This window comes from Neomonachus schauinslandi, chromosome 9 (assembly GCF_002201575.2).
Source record: "Neomonachus schauinslandi chromosome 9, ASM220157v2, whole genome shotgun sequence".
In the NCBI taxonomy this organism is placed as follows: domain Eukaryota; kingdom Metazoa; phylum Chordata; class Mammalia; order Carnivora; family Phocidae; genus Neomonachus; species Neomonachus schauinslandi.
Genome location: NC_058411.1, coordinates 135,276,879 through 135,298,559, shown reverse-complemented (window position 1 = coordinate 135,298,559; position 21,681 = coordinate 135,276,879). Strand labels below are relative to the sequence as shown.

At 40.6% G+C, this 21,681-nt stretch overlaps 2 protein-coding genes across 2 annotated transcripts in view; both read right to left on the bottom strand.

Moving 5' to 3' along the window:
• The window catches only part of AGBL1 (AGBL carboxypeptidase 1), a 738,230-nt gene that overhangs the window by 98,802 nt on the left and 617,747 nt on the right, over window positions 1–21,681 (bottom strand). The gene's annotated exons all lie outside the window — the stretch shown is intronic.
• LOC110572280 (CWF19-like protein 2) lies at window positions 10,510–13,273 on the bottom strand. Its single transcript, XM_044918210.1, is given in 3 exon segments — window positions 10,510–11,684; window positions 11,686–12,436; window positions 12,439–13,273. Coding segments are annotated over 3 exon segments (2,688 nt in total). The 3' UTR covers window positions 10,510–10,582.

The window sequence follows — 21,681 nt, the reverse complement described above, 5'->3', positions numbered from 1 at the left end:
CCATAAGTTACCTAGGAATAAATCTAACCAAAGAGGCAAAGGATCTGTACTCAGAAAACTATAAAATACTCATGAAAGAAATTGAGGAAGACACAAAGAAATGGAAAAACGTTCCATGCTCATGGATTGGAAGAACAAATATTGTGAAGATGTCAATGCTACCTAGAGCAATCTACACATTCAATGCAATCCCCATCCACATACCACCCACTTTTTTCAAAGAAATGGAACAAATAATCCTAAAATTTGTATGGAACCAGAAAAGACCCCGCATAGCCAGAGGAATGTTGAAAAAGAAAAGCAAAGCCGGCGGCATCACAATTCCGGACTTCCAGCTCTATTACAAAGCTGTCATCATCAAGACAGCATGGTACTGGCACAAGAACAGACACATAGATCAATGGAACAGAATAGAGAGCCCAGAAATGGACCCTCAACTCTATGGTCAACTCATCTTTGACAAAGCAGGAAAGAATGTCCAATGGAACAAAGACAGTCTCTTCAACAAATGGTGTTGGGAAAATTGGACAGCCACATGCAGAAGAATGAAACTGGACCATTTCCTTACACCACACACAAAAATAGACTCCAAATGGGTGAAAGACCTCAATGTGAGAGAGGAGTCCATCAACATCCTAAAGGAGAACACAGGCAGCAACCTCTTCAACCTCAGCTGCAGCAACTTCTTCCTAGAAACATCGCCAAAGGCAAGGGAAGCAAGGGCAAAATTGAACTATTGGGACTTCATCAAGATAAAAAGCTTTTGCAAAGCAAAGGAAACAGTCAACAAAACCAAAAGACAACTGAAAGAATGGGAGAAGATATTTGCAAATGACATATCGGATAAAGGGTTAGTATCCAAAATCTATAAAGAACTCATCAAACTCAACACCCAAAGAACAAAGAATCCAATCAAGAAATGGGCAGAAGACATGAACAGACATTTTTCCAAAGAAGACATCCAAATGGCCAACAGACACATGAAAAAGTGCTCAATATTGCTCAGCATCAGGGAAATCCAAATCAAAACCTCAATGAGATACCACCTCACACCAGTCAGAATGGCTAAAATTAACAAGTCAGGAAACGACAGATGTTGGCGGGGATGCGGAGAAAGGGGAACCCTCCTACACTGTTGGTGGGAATGCAAGCTGGTGCAGCCACTCTGGAAAACTGTATGGAGGTTCCTCAAAAAGTTGAAAATAGAGCTACCATACGGTCCAGCAATTGCACTACTGGGTATTTACCCCAAAGATACAAAAGTAGGGACCGAAAGGGTACGTGCACCCCGATGTTTATAGCAGCAATGTCCACAATAGCCAAACTGTGGAAAGAGCCAAGATGTCCATCGACAGATGAATGGATAAAGAAGAGGTGGTATATATATACAGTGGAATATTATGCAGCCATCAAAAGGAATGAGATCTTGCCATTTGCAATGACGTGGATGGAACTGGAGGGTATTATGTTGAGCAAAATAAGTCAAACAGAGAAAGACATGTATCATATGATCTCACTGATATGAGGAATTCTTAATCGCAGGAAACAAACTGAGGGTTGCTGGAGTGGGGGGGGTGGGGTGGGAGAGATGGGGTGACTGGGTGATAGACACTGGGGAGGGTATGTGCTCTGGTAAGCGCTGTGAATTGTGCAAGACTGTTGAATCTCAGATCTGTACCTCTGAAACAAATAATGCAATATATGTTAAGAAAAAAAAAAAAAAAGAAGAAAAGGTAGGGGGAGGGGAAGAATGAAGCAGGGGAAATCGGAGGGGTAGACGAACCATGAGAGACGATGGACTCTGAAAAACAAACTGAGGGTTCTAGAGGGGAGGGGGGTGGGAGGATGGGTTAGCCTGGTGGTGGGTATTGAGGAGGGCACATTCTGCATGGAGCACTGGGTGTTATGCACAAACAATGAATCATGGAACACTACATCTAAAACTAATGATGTAATGTATGGGGATTAACATAAGAATAAAAAAAAAAATTCTGATCCTGTTATTAACCAGTTCCGTGTTTGTGAACTCAACTTCACAATGGTAAATCAAGCTGCTTACCTGCAGTTGTATTTTGTGATAATTAACATGTGATATACATAAAGCTTGTCACAAAACATTCACTCAACAGATGCCTGTCTTCTTTCCCGGTCTCTACTAGTGAATGAGTCCCTTTGGAAATTATGGTGATTCTTTTCACTCTCTTAATACTTATAATTAATTTTAAATATATACAATTACATAAAAATTCACAGTGCTGAATTTTCGGTCCCTTCCCCTTGTCTAAGCCCCTTTGTCTTCCAGCCCACAGCTAGTATTGCTTTCTTCAAACGAGGTTTCTTTTTTCTTTTTTCTTTTTTTAAAGATTTTATTTATTTATTTGACAGAGAGAGACACAGCAAGAGAGTGAACACAAGCAGGGGGTAGTGGGAGAGGGAGAAGCAGGCTTCCCCGGAGCAGGGAGCCCGATATGAGGCTCGATCCCAAGAGCCAGGGATCATGACCTGAGCCGAAGGCAGACGCTTAAGGACTGAGCCACCCAGGCGCCCCTCAAAGGAGGTTTCTTTAATGTCTCTTTCCTTGAGATGTCCTCAACAAACTACTGAGTGGCAAACTTGTTATAAACACTAGACCATTCTCTCTTTCCCTATGACAGCATTCCTCAACCATAGCACCACTGACATGTGGGGGCAGACAAATTTGTTGTGGGGACTGTCCTGTGCATTGGCAGATGCTTAGGAGCCACCCCGATCTCTCCTCACTAAATGCCAGTAGCATCACCCTCCCTCCCTGGCTGTGACAACCCTTAATGCTCCTTCATATTGTCAAATGTCTCTCGGAGGGCACAATCACCCCTGGGTAAGAACCACTGCACTATGCCCTTCCCAGTCTCTTTCGCTCAAGACTCTTAGGATAAACTTGTTCCTTACCAAAAAGCAGAAGGAATTTACCATATTGGTTAGAAAATTCCAAATAGCCAAAAGATCAGGGAAAACTCAAAGGAGAGAGGCCAATGACCTGACACAATTCAAATGGATCACCCATGAGATGCCAGAGTTGCCTCTAATCTTTTCCGAAATGAAGCAGGATATATATATATATATATATATATATATATATATATATCTCCCAGTGCGGCATATGATGTTTCTTATGTTAAACAAATCTAAGTTCCTCCCCATGGTATTGTCCCTTCATTTGACTGGGGTTTCCTACAAAACAAATACAAAAGAAAATTCACTTCCCTAGGAAAACATTCCCTGATTTTGGAATAACAGGTAACGACAATCCTCGTAAGTTGTCGAGTACTATGTTAAGTTCCTTACATATCTTATAGCATCAAAACCTTACAATAGCCCTATGCTAAGTGCTTTATGATATCGTTTTATAGATGAAGCAACTGGAGCCCAGAAAGCTTAAGGAAAAAGTGCAAAGTGACCTAATTAGTAAGTGACTGAGACACAATTTAAACCCAGGTCTATCTGACCACACATGCTTATATTTATCCCTCACCTTTCCTTTATGTGTGATAGTTCCATGAATTATATTTATTAAATCATCATTTATTAAATGGTTGAGATGATCTGTTTATTTATCTGTCCCTCCCATTAGATGAGTGCCTTGAAGCCAGGAACAATATATGTATATTCCCAGTTGCTATTTTATTTATTTTTATTTTTTAATTTTTTTAATTTAATTTTATTATGTTATGTTAGTCACCATACAGTACATCATTAGTTTTTGATGCTACTTTAGATAAAGAAACTGAATTGTTTGATTTGCTTTCATGTGCAAAGTTGACATATTTAAATGCTAAGTATATGTTAGGCTTAAGAAACATGGTTCTACTTTGTGATGTAAGGAAGAGATGTGATAGAGGTGCATCTGAGCTTGGACATTTGCCTACTGCAAGCACATCAAGCAAGAGATGTTTGCTGTGGTCGCACCGAGTGCCAGGCTCTGTGCTAAGAACTGGGGTACACTGGCGAATTAGTAGACACAACTCTGTCACCACGAGTTTCTATTTATTGAACATTAAAAAATTTGAAAAAAAAAAAAGATTTGAAAAACTCAGAAGACTCTGATTGATTTGAGAGTGGGAATAGTAGTCCCAAGTCTAAAAAAAAATAGAGCTGTTGAGTTTAATATGATAAAACAAGTGCTGCCCATTGGTTCTGTCTATAGAACCATTCATGGAGACTCATAAACTTAGGATCCCTTTTTAACCACAAAAAAGTACTGGACAAATTTGAATCCCTCTACTATCATCAAAAATGTTTTTAGGATTTATTCCCACTGTCTAGAGAGTTGTTTAATCTCCAAAGGAAATAAAGTTTAATTCTTCCAAACCTTAATAGCATCCATGAGTTGTTGGCTGAGCTTAAACATTTCTCATCCTTAATGTAAACTGACCAGGTTTCAAGTTCCATTCCTTCAAGTGTCTAGGATTCCAGGTTCCTCTCGGCTTTCTCCAGAGGGTACATGTAATAACAACAGCAGTGCTCTTTGTGCTTACTGGTTCTTGCTCCCTTCCCCCCTTTCTCACCACCCCCAGCATACTTCAAGTGCTTTAATCATAAATCTATCAAATCTTCATGTAACATGTATCGGTAGAGACTTTAAATCCCTGCTGTGATAGGGAGACCTTCAAGATGCAGGCTAAAAATAATCTAGCTAGATAAACAGATACATAGAGAGATAGGTACAGATATACGTATAGGTCAGAAGACGTTCTCAGAGATGTAGCATCTTCCATTATGAGAGTTTTCGAAGAAGGGACTATCTTACAAAGGAAAATAAAGCATGATGTAATGTGCATGGGGACTAGCATCTGTAAGCAGATCAAATAAACTCAAAGTGGCTCATCATGCAGCGACACAGTGGCAGATAGCAGATTCAGAAAAGCAGGGCATGTGTTAATTTGTGAGGGTTATGATAGGCTTTTGTATATGGTTTTATAAATAAAGGGAAAGGCTGAATGGGTGGAAGGTAAGAAGAAACACACTTAGTTCTTTTCTGTTTCTCCCCAACATTTTTCCAAGCAAGAGCTTTGTCCCCAGATAGAATTTAGAAAAGAAACTCAGGAGAACCAAGAGAACCTTGATGGTTGTTGCTCCAGGAGGAAGCGATCTTTGAGGCTGAGTGACCTCAGGGTCACCTGAGGGGTGAACGTGAGGGGTACTTTGAGGATGGGTCCCAAAAAGGCATCACACATGGAAGCTCTAGCTTCGTTTTGTTTTGTCTGAAAGCGAGCATATACCAGGAGACCTTGATTTCATACTCAGTAACCCTCGGCTGGGGAAATTTGCTTTAAAAAAGGTTCCCCAATGCTTATCTTCAGTTGGTATTTTACTTATCTGACCCCATGAAATTTCACCTGCTAGAACCTAATTCAGCAACTGCTGCTTCTGATGAAGAAAGAAAAAAGGTATTGTCCTCAAATCAGGTGATTCATTTCTCTCCTTCTGGCCAATCTTCCTCCCTCCATTCCCTTATATTCCACTTCTCTCTTCGTAAGTGACCTTCTTTTTTACAATCAGCCAGGTAACTGTAGAGCAAACATTTTCAGATAGGGTAGATGACATGCCAAAAGTGTTCTGAAACGAACTTGCCAGATGGTGGTTGCTAGCATATGGCTCCTGCTTGAACCAGGCACAGCTTGCCAAATTCAATTTTTTAAATTATGTCTCACTTAAAAAAAAAAAATCCCTCCCAAAACATTAGAGGCCAGTTTCCTCAGCCAAACTTTGAAATGAGGTATGTAGAGTGAGGATGGTGTCATTGGAAATAACAGGAGGTGGAGTGTCAAATACCAAATAGGCTTATGGAAGGAATGTACTTGGGTTCCAGATTGCAGCTTTCTCTCTGTCCTAGAAGCTCTGGAGGGACATGTTGACCCCATCTAATTGCTTGTCTTCAAGAGTTTCTCTTTGCAAGGATATAGAAAGGATAGAAAGATAAAATAAACTTAAAACTCCTTGATTCAAATGGTACATCAGTAAACTTAAAAGTCTCTTTACATGGTTTCAAACATTTTGTAGTTCTGCGGTATATTTTTTTGCCACCTAAGGTCCATAAAAATGTCCCTAAAGAATATGTGCCTATTAATTGCCATGATCCATGACAAAAACAATAATATCCTATGAAATGATATCATTTCAATTATTTCATGGTGGTGCAGGTGTTTGCTAAAGAGAAAGTGTTCATTAGACATAAATTAGTAAACAAGCATGATATTGGCTCCAATATTCCGAGAAGTGAGAATAATGAAAAACTACTTAATGTTCTCAAAAGAAATCTGCTATTTTGAGAAGCCTATATTCCTGAATGTATTAAGCTGCATTATACCTGTGTAATTATGTGGATATTTTTCTGTTCGTCACTGGAACCTTAATTTTCTGATCCAAACACTGCCAGTTACATGGTAATTAATCTTTGAACTTTTTGATGACTTCAAGTATTATTAAGCAGTAATTTGCAGAACCATTTCATTACAAGGTAATAATTAGTTTTATATGCAATTCCCTAGCACTTTTCAGCTAAGAATTTCAAAATGGCTTATAGATCAAGATGAAGATGTTGGGGTTTCATTTCCTCGTCCAAAGTCAACAAAAAATAGAAGTGAAGGTCAGAGTACTTATTCCATTTCCGCAACTGCCTGGAGCCTGCAGGATTCCCCTAGAGCAAGAATTCTAGAATTTAGCCAATTGAATCACAACATTGGAGGCCATTTTTTTTTTTTTAACTCTGATGAGCTACTCTGAAAGAAGAAAGAGTATTAAGAAATCAGTGTTTGTAGATGACTGAGTACATGAGTTATCCTGATTTAGAGAAGACAGTGTTACTTTTTGTGCCAATACTTAAGTCTAGATTAATCTCTTAATACCCACCCCTTTTGCCTACCCTTCAGACTGGTCATTTCTATGTGCTCATACATTTTTTAAAAAGATTTTATTTATTTATTTGAGAGAGAGAAAGAGAGAAAGCATGAGCAGGGGGAGGGGCAGAGGGAGCAGCAGACTCCCCACTGAGCAGGGAGCACGACACGCTAACATGACACCCTAACATGGGGCTTGATCCCAGGACCCCAGAATCATGACCTGAGTCGAAGGAAGATACTTAACCAACTGAGCCACTCAGGTGTCCCAGTGCTCATGCATTTTTGAAGATATCAGAGATAGGTTTATTTAATATGGGGGCGGGCTGTCTAAGGACTTCTGCCCATAGTAAGAGGCCCTTGAAAGTTCTAATTACATTCAGATGCAAACAAAAGGGATCAGGGATGACATTCAAACCAGATAGAACTCTGAATCGACAGCCTGGCTACTATCCAGAGGCTGAGTGCTAGTAAAACACTGCAGTATAAAAGAAAGATGTTCCTAAAAGCAAGACTTGCCTTGGGTAAATATGTATTTATTTAACTTTTGCTCAGGGTCCCAAACAAAGATTGCCAAGCGAATGAGCTTCTTCCCCAATTCCTCATAATTCCTCAAAGTCTCCCCGTTCAAGGAGTTTCACTTAAAACAATAATAATAATAATAAAAAGAATAAACAACAAGCAAGAAACCACCACCAACAACCACCGAATATCTCCTACCTGTTGTTTCATCCAATTCCCCAATAAGTAGGAGATCCCAAGCTCCTCAACCCGGTGATCTAAGGGCATACCTTGGATATCTAGCCATACTACCTACCATATATGTGGTGTAAACAGGACAAGTTAAGTTGTCTACCCTACAGTTTTCCAAAGGCTAAACTGGATAAATAACATTTATCTCATATGGTTGTTATGGGACTAAAGTATGGCATGCAAAAAGTCTAACTTCTTTTAGTTAGTTGGTAACCAATCTTAGTTACAAAGGAAAGCAGGAGCCTCTTGATTCAAATTTCTACGAATGTCCAGGGATTGAAAATACTCCTGGGATAAAGAAAAAGGCTGTTTCAGCCTCCCAGGGAATTTGTTTATGCATTCTTTAAAATGAAATTGTGGTTTTACAGACATTATAGATGGATTCACTGAACTCTCTTCCAATGCCCTCGTGGCACACATTCCGGTTTACTAAAATGTTGGTAAGCGAAAGTCTAAATTTCCCAGCCTCCCTTGCAGTCAGGCTTCCAGGGGTATTCTGTCTGCCACCAAGCCAACACTCTTACTCAGGACTTTGAAGGCAGAAGGAGTTATGGTGAGGCGGTGGCGATCTGGCTCTTTAAGCAAGTGTGTGGTTGAGGGCATTGTTGTTAGGAGGAGTTTGATTTTGTGGTTGGCAGTCTAATGGCTACTGAAGGAATGTAGTGACGGCCCCAGGATTTCAGTTGGAACATTTGCACTGAGTGGCTGGACATTTCTCCTGGCTGCATTGCTTATGGCTGAGTAGCACCCAAGCTTAGTTACGTGAATCTCCAAGAAATTCTATGTAATAGCAATTGCCCCTAATGGAATCTCCTTCTGCTTAAACAAAAACTTTGACTGATATATTAGCAGAATATAATTTGATAACAAGGTCATATCCAAAAAAGAAGCTTTGCCTCATATCCAATGGGCCACCTTCTTTCCATTACAGGTTGGTCCAGATTTTGTCCTGATCCATCTTGCTGATGATCTGTCCCAACCCTCTGCTTAAATATGATGGGAAGCTTGTCACATCTCTTAAAATGCATCTGTACTTGTGTATGTGTGTGTGTGTGTGTGTGTGTGTGTGTTCCCTGCAGACACTCTGCCACAGAAGTATTTAAACAGGGCCTCTATGTCCTGACCCATCTCAATTGTGATTAGTTGGAAGGCTCACGCCGTAACATGAGATGGTGGAGCCAAAGGAGAGATCAATAGGGAGGAAGCTATCAGCAATTAGCAACTGCCTGGTGCATTTTTTATTCATCAGAGTGGGCAGGTTGAGCTGCCTACAGGATAACCGGTCTCTGGCATGAGAAAGACAAATGAGGAAAAGGAAAGAAGAGACAGTTCTGCTACTTTTTTGAAATGACTTTGTTTTTCCATTCTATTCATAAAGCTTCAAGGCACCCAGCCTCCTGCGCGCTATGCATTGTGGGATGTACAAAACAACCTGCCAGCCCACTGATAGTAAGAGCTGGTGTGTGAGGACCTCCAACATGCCAGTGTCACCGAGGCCTTTACCATGTGGCAATGCAGTCTTTGGGGAGTCATCCAGAAAATATCACTTAATGAGACCTGCTACGTATCAGGCCCTTGGCCAGGCACCTGGCAATCCTGTAAGGTAAGGTTATTATGTGTACTTCACGGATGAAGAAATTCAGAGTAGCTGAGTGACTTCCCTACAAGTGCACAGCCAGAAGAACTTGGGATTTTCTGATTTCCAGAGTCCGTGTTCTATATCACTGCTTCTCAGGGAGTATCACAGCTAACTCAGCCCTGCACGATTCACTTTCATTGACACTGGGAGTTACACTTCAGAGTGAGAAAGCACTAGAGGGCCCTTCCCTCCTGAACCATAAAACAGGGTTCTAAAACCTCCCTCTGTATGGGGCCAAGTAGTAAATATTTTAAGCTTTGTGGGTCATAGAGTCTCTGATGCAACTACTCAACTCAGCCTTGTAGCACAGGAGGACCTTAAGCAACTTGTAAATCAATGTGTGTGGCTATGTTCCAATAAAACTTTATTTACAAAACAAAAACAGTTAGAGGACTGGATTTTGCCCTTGAGCTCTAAAACCAAACAAAGCCTTTCAGTGTTATGTGAGCTGCTAAATGGCATGAACCAGAATGGCTTTAAAGCTCTGAAGCCATAGCTAAATTTTTGGTCATTTTTAAAGATTCTTGTCATGCCTTAGGTACGAGTTGCAGGTGGTCAGAGTCACTTTGACCAGTGATACATGAGAGGCAAGCAATACTGTTTTCATCTTCAACCCCTGCCCTCAGTTGATGTGGAAGGATAGATTGAGACCACCTACTTCGGGTTTCAGAGAGTTCACTAGTGAGCTTGTGGGGCTTAGAGGTGATCCTTTATGACAGACATGAAAGGACAGAGTGCATTACGTTCAAAGTCTGATGACATTTACTTTTCTTTTTTTTTTTTTTCATTTAATTCTTTATTATTCTTGGGACATTCTTTTTCCTTTGATAAAAAGAAGAGCAGTGACTACCGGTAGAAAATAAAGAGCTTTTCTATAAAATGCTATGAAAAGAAATTGCAATTATTACTGAAAATGCCAATTCGGTTTAAAAATATTCAAGAGAAGCCAGACAATGTCTTCACAATCTTGAAGCAGACCCACTTCCCTCTGAACCAACGATCTGCTGTACCTCCCAGATAATCCTTCAGAAAAGTCTTTCCACATCTTAAACTGCACAGCTGAAAACACCAAGACATGGGTACAGAACGGGAATGTGAGTGGGGCCCCCCTGTTTCTGGTCTTGCTCCCCAGTTACTACAAAGCAGTTTCAGGACAAGGTAGGACAGGAAAAGCGATCCAGTGATGCCCGGGTGTCTGAGACCCAGAGCGGGACTTTCTCTCCCTCTGGCCTGAGGGTCAGTGGTCTAGTCAGACACAATGGAAGTAAAACTGAAAGGAATCTGAAGAAGAAATTTAAAAAATGAAACGTATGACTCAACATTTTTTACTTTTGGTGAAGTCGAATGGTTTCCACCACTGAGCAAACTGCAGGGCTTTCTTCCTCTGATCCTCAAAGCTTTCCCAGATCCCTTTCCTCCAGAGTCTTGGTTCTATATCCAGCATCCCACCAATGATTTCCTTTCCAAAGTAATGAGGGAATTTGTGTTGATATTCAATGACATGGGCAAACCCTCCTTGGAGGTCAAAATCCACAGTGAAGTAAGGTAAGCCTCTGGGTACAGATTTTCTGATATCTTTTGAAGAGAGATCAATCAATTTCTTGTTCATGGACCATTCTTCATCAGATTCCATTATGGCTTTCTTAAAATAGATGGGAGCCATCTCACCCACTTCCTTTGGGAGAGGGATGCACTCATAAACCATATGACAATGCTTCTTCATGCCCATGTGTGTTTCTAAAAAGATGCAGTCCAGTCCTTTATCTTCAAACATCTTTGCCAATGATTTTTGGAACATCTGAATTTCCTCCCAGACGTCCTCATCCAGTAAGGTGGCCGCTCTGTGGTGCTGCAAAGGGACTATCAGGCAGTGCCCCTCGGTGAGAGATCGGAAGTTGGGTAAACATAAATAAACCTTAACACCTATGGCAACAATGAGGTGCTTGGGAAACTGAGAGCTGTCCAAACAATACAGACATCTTTCCATTTGTGCAGCCAGACTCTGGTGCTCGGCAATTGCTTTCCTCCTCTGGTTCTCTTCCTCTTCACCAGAACGTTCTTTCTCAGCTGCTTTGGAGACAAACAGGTCATCAAGAGTGTAATAGTCTCCATCTGTTTTTCCCATAAACTTAGATGCCATCCTCATAAAAAGTTTGTTTTGATTTTCTGCTGTTCCCATCTTTTCATTCTTGACTAAATCATTTAGGCTGAGATTATCATCATCATGAAAGTATCTAACCCTTTCTTTTTCTTCATGGGTTGAAGCCTCTGTTAAACACACCATCTGTCTCTTCCTTCTTCCTCCTTTACATTCCAGAGATTTTCCTGGTGTATGCACAGGCCACACTCTTCCAGACTGATCTGTTCTGACGAGGATCACTTCTTGGTCTTCATTCCCTACCCCAGATTCTTTTGAGGATATCTGTTCCTTTGAATTTATTTGCCTTTTCAAGTTGAGCTTTAAGTCATTCCGCTAATTCCATATTTCCCATCATCTCTGCCTTGATAATCCTGGCTCCCAATTTATTCTTCTCATCAACACTCAAGATGTGGATGGAATCATCCTCAGGACCACCTCCGGCAAATGGAGACTTTGTGTCCTGTAGATGCTCTTTCTTCAGAGAGTCATCTCTCAGGCTTTCATCTTGTGATTTTTCTCTCACGTCTTCTGAAATGTGCCCAGAGTCCACATCGCCCCTAGTTTCTAATGATCTTCGATATGAACATTTCCTGTCTCCTTCTCTTCCGTTGGATCGGCTCCACAATGAAGAACTTTCTTCACTGTTTTCTGTGGGTTTTCGAAAACCATAATGCACAGAATCCTGAGCAACCAATGCTGAAGATGAACTAGAAGGTTCAAAATTTCTGCCCTTGCTACGAAATGACAGTTCTTCATCATCAGAGGGTCTTAAAAATTTAGGTTTCAAATTTCCAAGAGAAGAAAAGTCTTGATTTTGCCTTGGATTGGATTGTCTTCTACAGGTTTCTAAAGACCCAAACCTATTATCTTTTTCATCACCACTAGACTTATCTTTATTGATGGTGTTTGTAGTATCTGTTGAACTGTATCTATCCCTTAAATTTTTATTATATTTTACCAAGTCTGATTTTCTACTTTCTTGACTACTTTGTGCTTTATCTGAGTATGCTGGTTTCCTCCACCGTCTCATTTATAATCTTCTTTTGTGGATGCAGTTTTTTCAGCTTCTTCTAATTTTGACTGAAATACTTCCAATGACCCGTATCTTTCAGCGACAATGTCTTCAAAATTTCTATTCTGTTTCTCAGCTTGTTCCTTCATTCTTTGGTAAGACTTCCTCAACCAGCTTAAGCCACCATCTTCTACTACTGAAACTTTGGTAAGTGATGACATGTTACAGTCTTCTGGTGGAAGACCTGTCCCACCATCTTTCCAGTATGGATTCAATTCTCTCTCCAGCAGTCTGGACTGTTCCAGGGCTTGGGTTTTCTCTTGCTCTATTTTCCTCATAGCCTCCTTGTCAGCTTTGAGTGATGATAAGGACACAGTTTTAACAGACATAAAATCAACCATCATCCACTCATCTCTCTGAATAACTGGGTTGTCTTCTCTTTCTGAATTTTCACCTTTCACTTTCCAGGCCTTTTCTCTGCCAGGAATCTGCGATGGGACAGCCTCAACCCACTCGTCTTCAGAGCTTGATGAACTATCTGTTGACTCATTGCTTTTTTCATACTTCTATTTCCTACTCTTTTTTTTCTTCTCTTTCTTTACTTTTTTTGAGTGTTCATCTTTTTTCTTCCTTTTCTTCAGAGAGTGTTCCTGTGAGAACTGTTCAATTCGCTCATTCACATCAGGTAGCATCCATGTATCCTCACCCCGAAGTCGTTTAAGTTCTTTACACCTTTCTTCCTTTTCAAAATTGGCTTTAGCCTGGTGCAACACCTCGGCCCTGGCAATCCTGGTCTGTTCTTTTCATTCTTCGATACTCCTCTCATTTTCAAATCTACCACTGGTAGCCGCCATTGTTGTTGTCGTAAAATTGACATTTACTTTTCTGACAGACCAAATGGTCTGGTCCAGCAGTTGCTTTTTTGTATGACCTTAGGCAAATCATTTCATTCTTCTAAGCCTGAGTATGTGCATCTTGACTTGAAGGTAAGAAAACCAATGGGTGCCTCATAGGCTTGATGTAAAAATTGAGTTGTTGAACACATATGCATGGGCCTGAGTGCAAGTTAGACACATGACACTTCCATAAGAATGTGAAGCTGAAGGCCATTATCTTCAGCAAAGTAGTCTATCGCTTCCTTCCTGTGTGCCAGCAAGCTTCCCTTTGGACTGTAAGACCAAGAAGCAAGCAGGTTGCTTACCAGTCTGGTGCCTGTGTTGGGGGTGCATGGAGGGAGACAGTGCCCTTCTGATGGAAAGGAAGTTTGAGCTCCTGAACATCACACTGGAGCTCAATCTCCAACAAGCACTTGCAGAGTCATGCTCTCCAGCCCAGGTAATGGGAGCCCCGGGGAATGTTCAGGAAGCCTTTATTTCAAGGATGAGCATTTCTGAGTGCTCCACAAAATTCCAGTCCTGGTCCTAAAGCTCAGAAGATTTCATAAAAGATTGGCTGTCAGATATCACAACAGGGCTCAGCCAATCAACCTTCTTCCACACAACGATTTATCTTCCCCCCATTTCTCCTTCTTACCACCCCGGGATCCTGGCAAGAGCAGGTAGTCAATGGGAATTGATGATCTGACAATTAAAGCTGAGGATTCCAATTGTGGCTGAAGTGCCCGAGCTGGACCCTGCAGTTGTCAGAGCTATGGAGACGAAATTTCAAATTTTGATAGCCATCTCCTCCAGCTGACCTTTAGCAGATGGCCCTCAGCATTAGGTCCTGAAGCTGATTAGCTGATTGTCCCTGGAGTTTGGAATCTACCATTTTTCCTCCTTTGGCAATTTTCTTGCTTTTTAGCAGATACTGGTCCCCAGGTGGCCCTCTAATTAGGAATGCTCTGTGATGTGATGACCCAGATCACCATGTCCACTTTGGGACTCTCTCTACAAAACTAGCTATTCAACTGTCTGTGCACAGCTCTGTATTCAGGATTGAAAGACTAGTGCTACCTCCTCTCATGTACACTGGGGATGAGCAAAATAGTTTCTGCTACATGGAAAACCCGCAGGAATATATCCGAAGGCTGTCCAGTTTCAGAAAATCATGGAATACAGGGTTGGGGAAAGAGCACCAATGTGGAAGTAGGAAACTTGAGACCCCACATGCTTTTTTTTTTTTTTTTCTCCACTGAGGTAAGATTCACATAACACAAAATTCACCATTTTAACCACTTCAAAGTATACAATTAAGTGGCTTTTAGTACATTCACAATGTTGTGCAATCATTAACACCATCTAATTCCAGGACATTACCCAGAAAGAAGCCCCATTAAGCAGTCACCCCCACCCCATCCCCTCTTCCTCAGGGAAACCTGGCAACCACTCATCTGCTTTCTGTCTCTATTGACTTGCCTATTTCAGACATTTAGTAAAAATGGAATCTTACAAGATGTGGTCTTTTGTAACTGCCTTCTTTCTTTTCTTTTCTTTTTGTTTTTTTGAGTGAAGAATTCAAAGTTTATTATAATTGGTATTTCTAAGTAGGCTTCCCAGTAATTAAAAAAAAAAAAAAACATACAAAGATGAAGCTGCAAATCTCTTTTTGGGCAGCACAATGAGATTTTATTAATTTGTGTGGTTGTTATAACAAAGTTTAATGAATTTTCTGGTTGAATAATCTTTGGGAAACAATCTGACTTCTTTCACTTATCATAATGTGTTTAAGGTTTACTCCTGTTGTTGTAGCACATATCAGTCTTTTACTACTCATTATGGCGGAATAATATTCCATTGTGTGAATATACTACCGGTTTGTTTATCCATTCATCAGCTGATGAGCAATTGGGTTGTTTTCTCTGTTTGGCTATTGTGAACAGTACTGCTATGAGCATTCATGTACAAGTTTTTGTTTGGACATTTGTCTTTAATTCTTTAGGCATATGTTTAGTACAATTGCTGTGTCATATGGTGATTTTATGTTTAACAGTTTTTGTTTTTTTTTTTTTTAAGATTTTATTTATTTGGCAGAGCGAGAGAACACAAGTAGGCAGAGCAGCAGGCAGAGAGAGAGGGAGAAGCAGGCTCCCCGCTGAGCAGGGAGCCCAATGCGGGGCTCGATCCCAGGACCCTGGGATCACGACCTGACCTGAAGGCAGATGCTTAACCGACTGAGCCACCAAGATGCCCCTATGTTTAACAGTTTTAAGGAAACAGCAAACTTCTTTCTACAGTGGTACACCAGTTTACATTCATACCAACAATTTCTCCATAACTTCACCAATACTTGTGACTTACGGTGTTTTTGATTATAGGCATCCTCCTGGGTATAAAATGGTATCTCATTGTAGGTTTTATTTGAATTTCTCTGATGACTAATGACTCTGAGCATCTTTTTCTCTACTTGTTGGCCATTTGTATATCTTTGGAGATATGTCTATTCATGTCCTTTGCCCATTTTTTAAATTGGATTGTCTTTTTGTTGTTCAGTTGTTATATATTCTGGATACTAGCCCATTATCAGATATATGGTAGGAAAATATTTTCTCCCATTTTGTAGGTTGTCTTTTTACTTCCTAGATAGTGTCTTTTAATGCAGAACAGCTTTTAATTTTGATAAAGTCTAATTTATCTATTTTTCCTTTTGTCATTTGTACTTTTGGTGTCATATTTAAGAAACCATTGCCAAATCTGAGATCATGGAGATTTACATCTGTGCTTTCTTCTAGGACTTTTATAAGTCTAGCTCTTGCATTTAGGTCTATGATCCATTTCACGCTATTTTTTTTATGATGTGAGGCAGGGATCCAACTTCAATTTTTTGCATGTGGGCATCTACTTGTCCCAACATGATTTCCTGAAAAAATTATTCTTTGCCCACTGAATGGGTTTGGCAGCCTTGTTGAAAATCAGTTGACTATAGATGTATGGGTTTATATCTGGACTTTCAATTCTATCCCATTGATCTATAGGTCTACTCTTTTGCCAGTCCCCCCAGTGCTCTTTTAGTCAACTTAATCCATTCTGCATCTCAGATTTCTCATATGTATGTATGTTTCAAGGAGGCAGATGCATGAATAACATTCTACAGTGCTTCCCTAATTCCCAGAATAAATGTTTTATTATGAACATTTTATTACTATTAAAAATCAAGAATGGTAAATTCTATAAACTATCTTCAATCCTTGTGGATAGAATTTCATAAAAAATTTTAAGTACAGATACTGTCAGTTTTTGTAGGGCATGAAATGACACAAAAGTGAAAATACCTCTGTAGTTTTAAGATACATAAGAAATGGGGCTGGTTTGGCAATAGAAGGGATGAATATCCACATTTTTGTTGATAACATTACTAAGAATCATAATGTATAGAATTGTTGAATCACTATATTGTATACCTAAAACTAATATAACACTGTATGTTAATTATACTGGAATTAAAATTAATACACCAAGAATCATGGAAATACATCTTTGACTTTCTAAATTTCTGTCTTATGATCTCTGGATGTTGTTACATTTTATGAGAATTATTGCAAAGATCTAGCCCTGACAAATCTAGGCATGGTAGGTAATGATTACAAAGCCTGTTTAGCTGCTTTATTCTTTCCAATAAATTTCTTCATAATCTGGACCCATATTATACACATAATTTGTGGTGCTCCCATCAAACACCTTATCAGCCACTCCTTGATAGCCCCCGCTCCTTGACCCAACACTGAACAAACCATGTTCATACCTGGCTTGGCATCCTCATTCATATTATTTCCCCAACCCTCTGGACAATTTTCAATCCAGAATAATGCTTCCCAAATTCTAGCCAATAGACAGGTTACATCAGAATCACCTGGGTACTCATTGATAATAAAGAGTATTCCAAAATCTACTCAGATCAATCAAACTAGAATATGAAAAGGGGAAGGGGACTTGGAGAGGAAAAGAAATAAACAAAACACTCTAATTCTGATGCTGAGCAAAGGTAAAGGCCCTACTGGTGTCCTATTCAGGAGGCAGGTGATAAATGTAGCTATTACTCAAAGTTAGAGCCGGATTGTTTCAGAATAGGTGTGGGCATTGGAGTTAGAAGTCGAGTCACAGATTGTTAGCCGTATAAAATCAGGTATGGATTGAGGCAAATAATTGTGTTCAGTCGGTATGAAACTAGGAAAGAAAGTTTTGGAATCCAGCTAATATTTTTGCAAAACCCAGAGGAAAGGGGTGCCTGGGTGGCTCAGTCTGTTAAGTGTTTGCCTTCGGGTCAGGTCATGATCCCAGGGTACCGGGCTCGAGTCCCACAGTGGGCTCCCTGCGCAGTGAGAGCCTGCTTCTCCCTCTCCCTCTGTCACTCCCACTGCTTGTGCTCTCTCTCTCTCTGTCAAATAAATAAATAAAATCTTTTTTAAAAATCAGAGGAAAAACACAATGACTGCTGGCTTGATTAAAGACTTAGGTGAGAAATGGAGGTACCCAAGAGATCTTTAGTGACAGCAGTTCTGTGGGAAAGCAATACAAAGGCAGAAAACATTTCTCATTCAAAGTTCCACCTGATTTTACTCTTCTAAATAATACTGCCTTGAAAAAAGCCAAGACCATTGCTTTCAGCCTCCCTGCCCAAGAACACAGGCTAGCGTTCACTGAGCCACCACTGTGGGTGAAGTGTTTAGCATGAATTATGTACTTTGATTCTCAAAGTAATTATATGAACTAAGACCATCCCTAACTTAAAAAAATGTGGAAGTTAGGGATTTTAAATACTTACTCAAAGTAATAAAAAAAATAATAAAGGGAAGGACTGAGATTCATATACTCTCCACATCTGGTGCTAACCCATTCAGAAATTTTAGCTTCAGCCTTGTCAGGACCCCATCTTCAGACCTCAGTGGCTCACTAAAGTGATATCCAGTCAAATCGCAGCAGACAGGAGAGGTTCACCCTCAGCAGAAGGTCATTTCATGTTCATGTGTTTTCCAGACCACGGTTTAAGATCTCAGACTAAAGGCTGGGTCTTTATATAGTTCCAAATAGTCCCCATACTCCAATGCTACTCTCTCAATGATTACTGATCATCTGCAAATTCCGATAAAGATTGACCTTCCTCCTTCTTGTCACCCTGCAGCATGGATTATTTGGTTATTTTATCGATGGATTTTGCAACCTACCCATTCCGTCTTTGTTTAGCATTTGGGACTTATTACAACTTATTTCGTGAAATTGCTTCCTGTAGGTTACGGAAGCCATGCAGTATGTTAAGGGAGCTGCTACTACATGGAACAGTTACACATTTCCCAAGTGCTTGTTGAATGAAATTGAAGGCATATTAGATCTTTATAACAGGAGAGACTTTTAGCCACATCAGATGAAGAGGGAGCAATCACGGGAGCAGACTATAAATTCCTAGGCTCTGTTGCTGATTCCATGCTGCCTTCCCTTATTGCTATTTTAATGGAAACCATTTCCCACAGCCATACAATAAGAAATAACAGGATTCCCCCCCCCCAAAAAAGAGTCCAAATGATTATCTCTTATGACTCAATATTCTAGAAATAAGGCTTAAGTTGCAAGTTTGCCCCAGGGCACTAGCTTATTGGCCCTGCAGCTGTCCACCAAGCCCTGAGACAGCCTTAGAGGACAAAGACTGCAGAAATGCAGTCTTTGCAAAATAAAGCTCACAATCTGTGTGTATATGTGTGTCTCCCTTTCTGTTCTGCTGGTGAAATCAATACAACACATGAGCTCCTTCCCTGAGGTTGCCAGAGTCACCCAAATGCCTTGATGGGGTAACATCTATAGTATCTTCATTCTGGGGAAACACAGTGCTGTCCCCCCATGAAATGTAGGTGAGCTTTGTGATTAGGAAATGATTGCCAAGTGCAAAATGCAGCTCTGGGTACCTTCTTGAGAAGATTGTGCATTCCCTGGGAAGAGAATTAAGGAATGGGAGTGCATTGGTATGTACTGAAAATCACAAAAACAAAACACTCTTTTAAGATAATGCCTAACTTTAAGAAATCTGATAAATGAAGAAGGGAAGAGAATGAAAATCAGGAATGATGATATGTTTCTGATTAAGAGGTGTGGTGTCTGAGTCTCTCGGTGACTATTTTCATCACCAGAGACTATTCAAATGATTGGAGTCATTTAAGCAGACCTAAGAGCCATAAAGTGATTTGAAAAGACTTTCCAGAGCTAGCTCCTGGGAAGGAAGAGATATCCTATGCCCCCTATCATCAAGCACCATTTAGCAGGTCAAGTGAATATTTCTATTCTTTCAAAAGCAAAGGTGTTCTCTACAGCTTAGGAAAACTGCTGAAACATGCATGTGTTTAAAACTACCCCTTAGAGGGCGCCTGGGTGGCTCAGTTGGTTAGGCGACTGCCTTCGGCTCAGGTCATGATCCTGGAGTCCCTGGATCGAGTCCCGCATCGGGCTCCCTGCTCGGCGGGGAGCCTGCTTCTCCCTCTCCCGCTCCCCCCTCTTGTGCTCTCTCTCTCTCTCTCACTCTCTCTCTCAAATAAATAAATAAAATCTTTAAAAAAAAAAAAAAAAAAAAAAAAAAAACTACCCCTTAGAGTGAGTGATGTTGAGAGCCACTGGGATGGGCACTCTGGAGATTCGGGGGTAGGGGCTGGACTGCAGTACTGCACAGACCCGAGTCATTGACCAGGAGGTACAATTTAAAGGTTCAAGGCTTGCCCCTGCTCAGCATTCTGAGATGATGAAGCCTGGCCCATTTGTATTCAGCTATTTGTCCCTAGCAATGAGATCATCTAGAAACCTGCATGATATCTCTGGCAAAGAAAATGTCACCTGGCAGCTACTACCAAAGCCAAAGTAGAAGCTTCAGTGATGGGAATTTGGTAGAAACTTGCTTTAGGTGATCCTTACCTAATCCTCTTACCCCTTGCTAAAAATCAGAATCTGAATTCTGTTACAGTCACATCACTGTGAGAAAAATCTCCGCTGGCCTGATTACTTGATGGCTTTTGTCTAAAGATGGAGCCTATAGAAGTTTCAGGACTCTGGATTAGGAGACACAAGTGTGCAGGCAATTGGGCTGAGCCCAAGCATCAGGAAGAACCACACGCAGTGGTCTGTTGGACCTTGCATCTGACTCTGTAATTACACAGATTAATGGACTTAGATGCTGAAGCTTTAACTTTGCACAGTGTATTTACTCTCCTAATCTCTGTTCATGTTATTTCCTCTAGCTAGAATGTTTTTTAGTTTCCATCCTTCCAGATTCTGCCTGATTGACCTCTGCTTCACAGCCTGCTTTCAATCTCAAAACCCCCCAGCCAACAGATTCCATCTCTCTCTTTTCTGTGATTTCTGTTTATCCTGAAGCCTAAACTCATTCTTACCTGGCAGACTTGCGCTTGACCTTTTCTTTGTGTGGAATATTGTCCTCCCAGAAGTCATATAGCCAAGTCCTTCTCATCGGATACATCTCAGCTCAAACACTGGCTCCTCAGAGAGACCTTCTTTGGCCATGCCATCTGTATAGACCCATCCCTCAACACTTGCCACTGTGTTATCCTTTTTAAAATATGTCCAGCGTGCCATTTATCATTGCGTGAATTATCTTGCTGATGAACTTTCTAATAATTATTTATTCATGACAGTAACTTTATTTGCTGAGAGCTTATTAGTTATCTCACATCTTTAAGATATGTGCTCCTGGAGTTCTTGTCTCTCTTGTTCACTGCCATATCCCTTGGCCCCATACAGTAGATGTTCAATAAGTATTTCACACATGAATGAAGAAATCAATGACTCCAATATTATCCTGTCCTCAGCTGTCTTAAGGCTCTTGTCACATCATCATGCAATGGCTTCTTTAGAGCTGGGACCCTCTGACAGTACTGAGAACTCCTGAAGGTCAAAGTCTCTGTCATCTACACACAACTATACACAGTATGTGTACAGCATGAGTAACCTGGTGCACAGGACTGGACAATAAAGTATTAGGACAGAAAAAAAAAAGCGTGTGTTCATTGAGCACTGAAAAAAATAACTACTGAGTTACTTATTCTTCCCTTAATTCATATTTGGTTCTGTGATGATGGTGCTGCCTGAGCCCACAGGCAAGAGACCAAAGAAGACATGAAGATTCTTCCAAGGGCTCAGCCTCATGTGAGGGTCAAGAAGAGCCGTTGCCTCAGACTCCATAACTCCTGGATCTGGATCCTGTCCCTCTGACCTAAGTAATCCATTGTTATTTCCCATTCTCACACCTCCTATTTTTCAGGTTAAATGCATGCTTCTTTCTTCTCTTACTTGATCTTTTACATTCAAGAAGATGCTCCTCCCCCCCCCAAAAA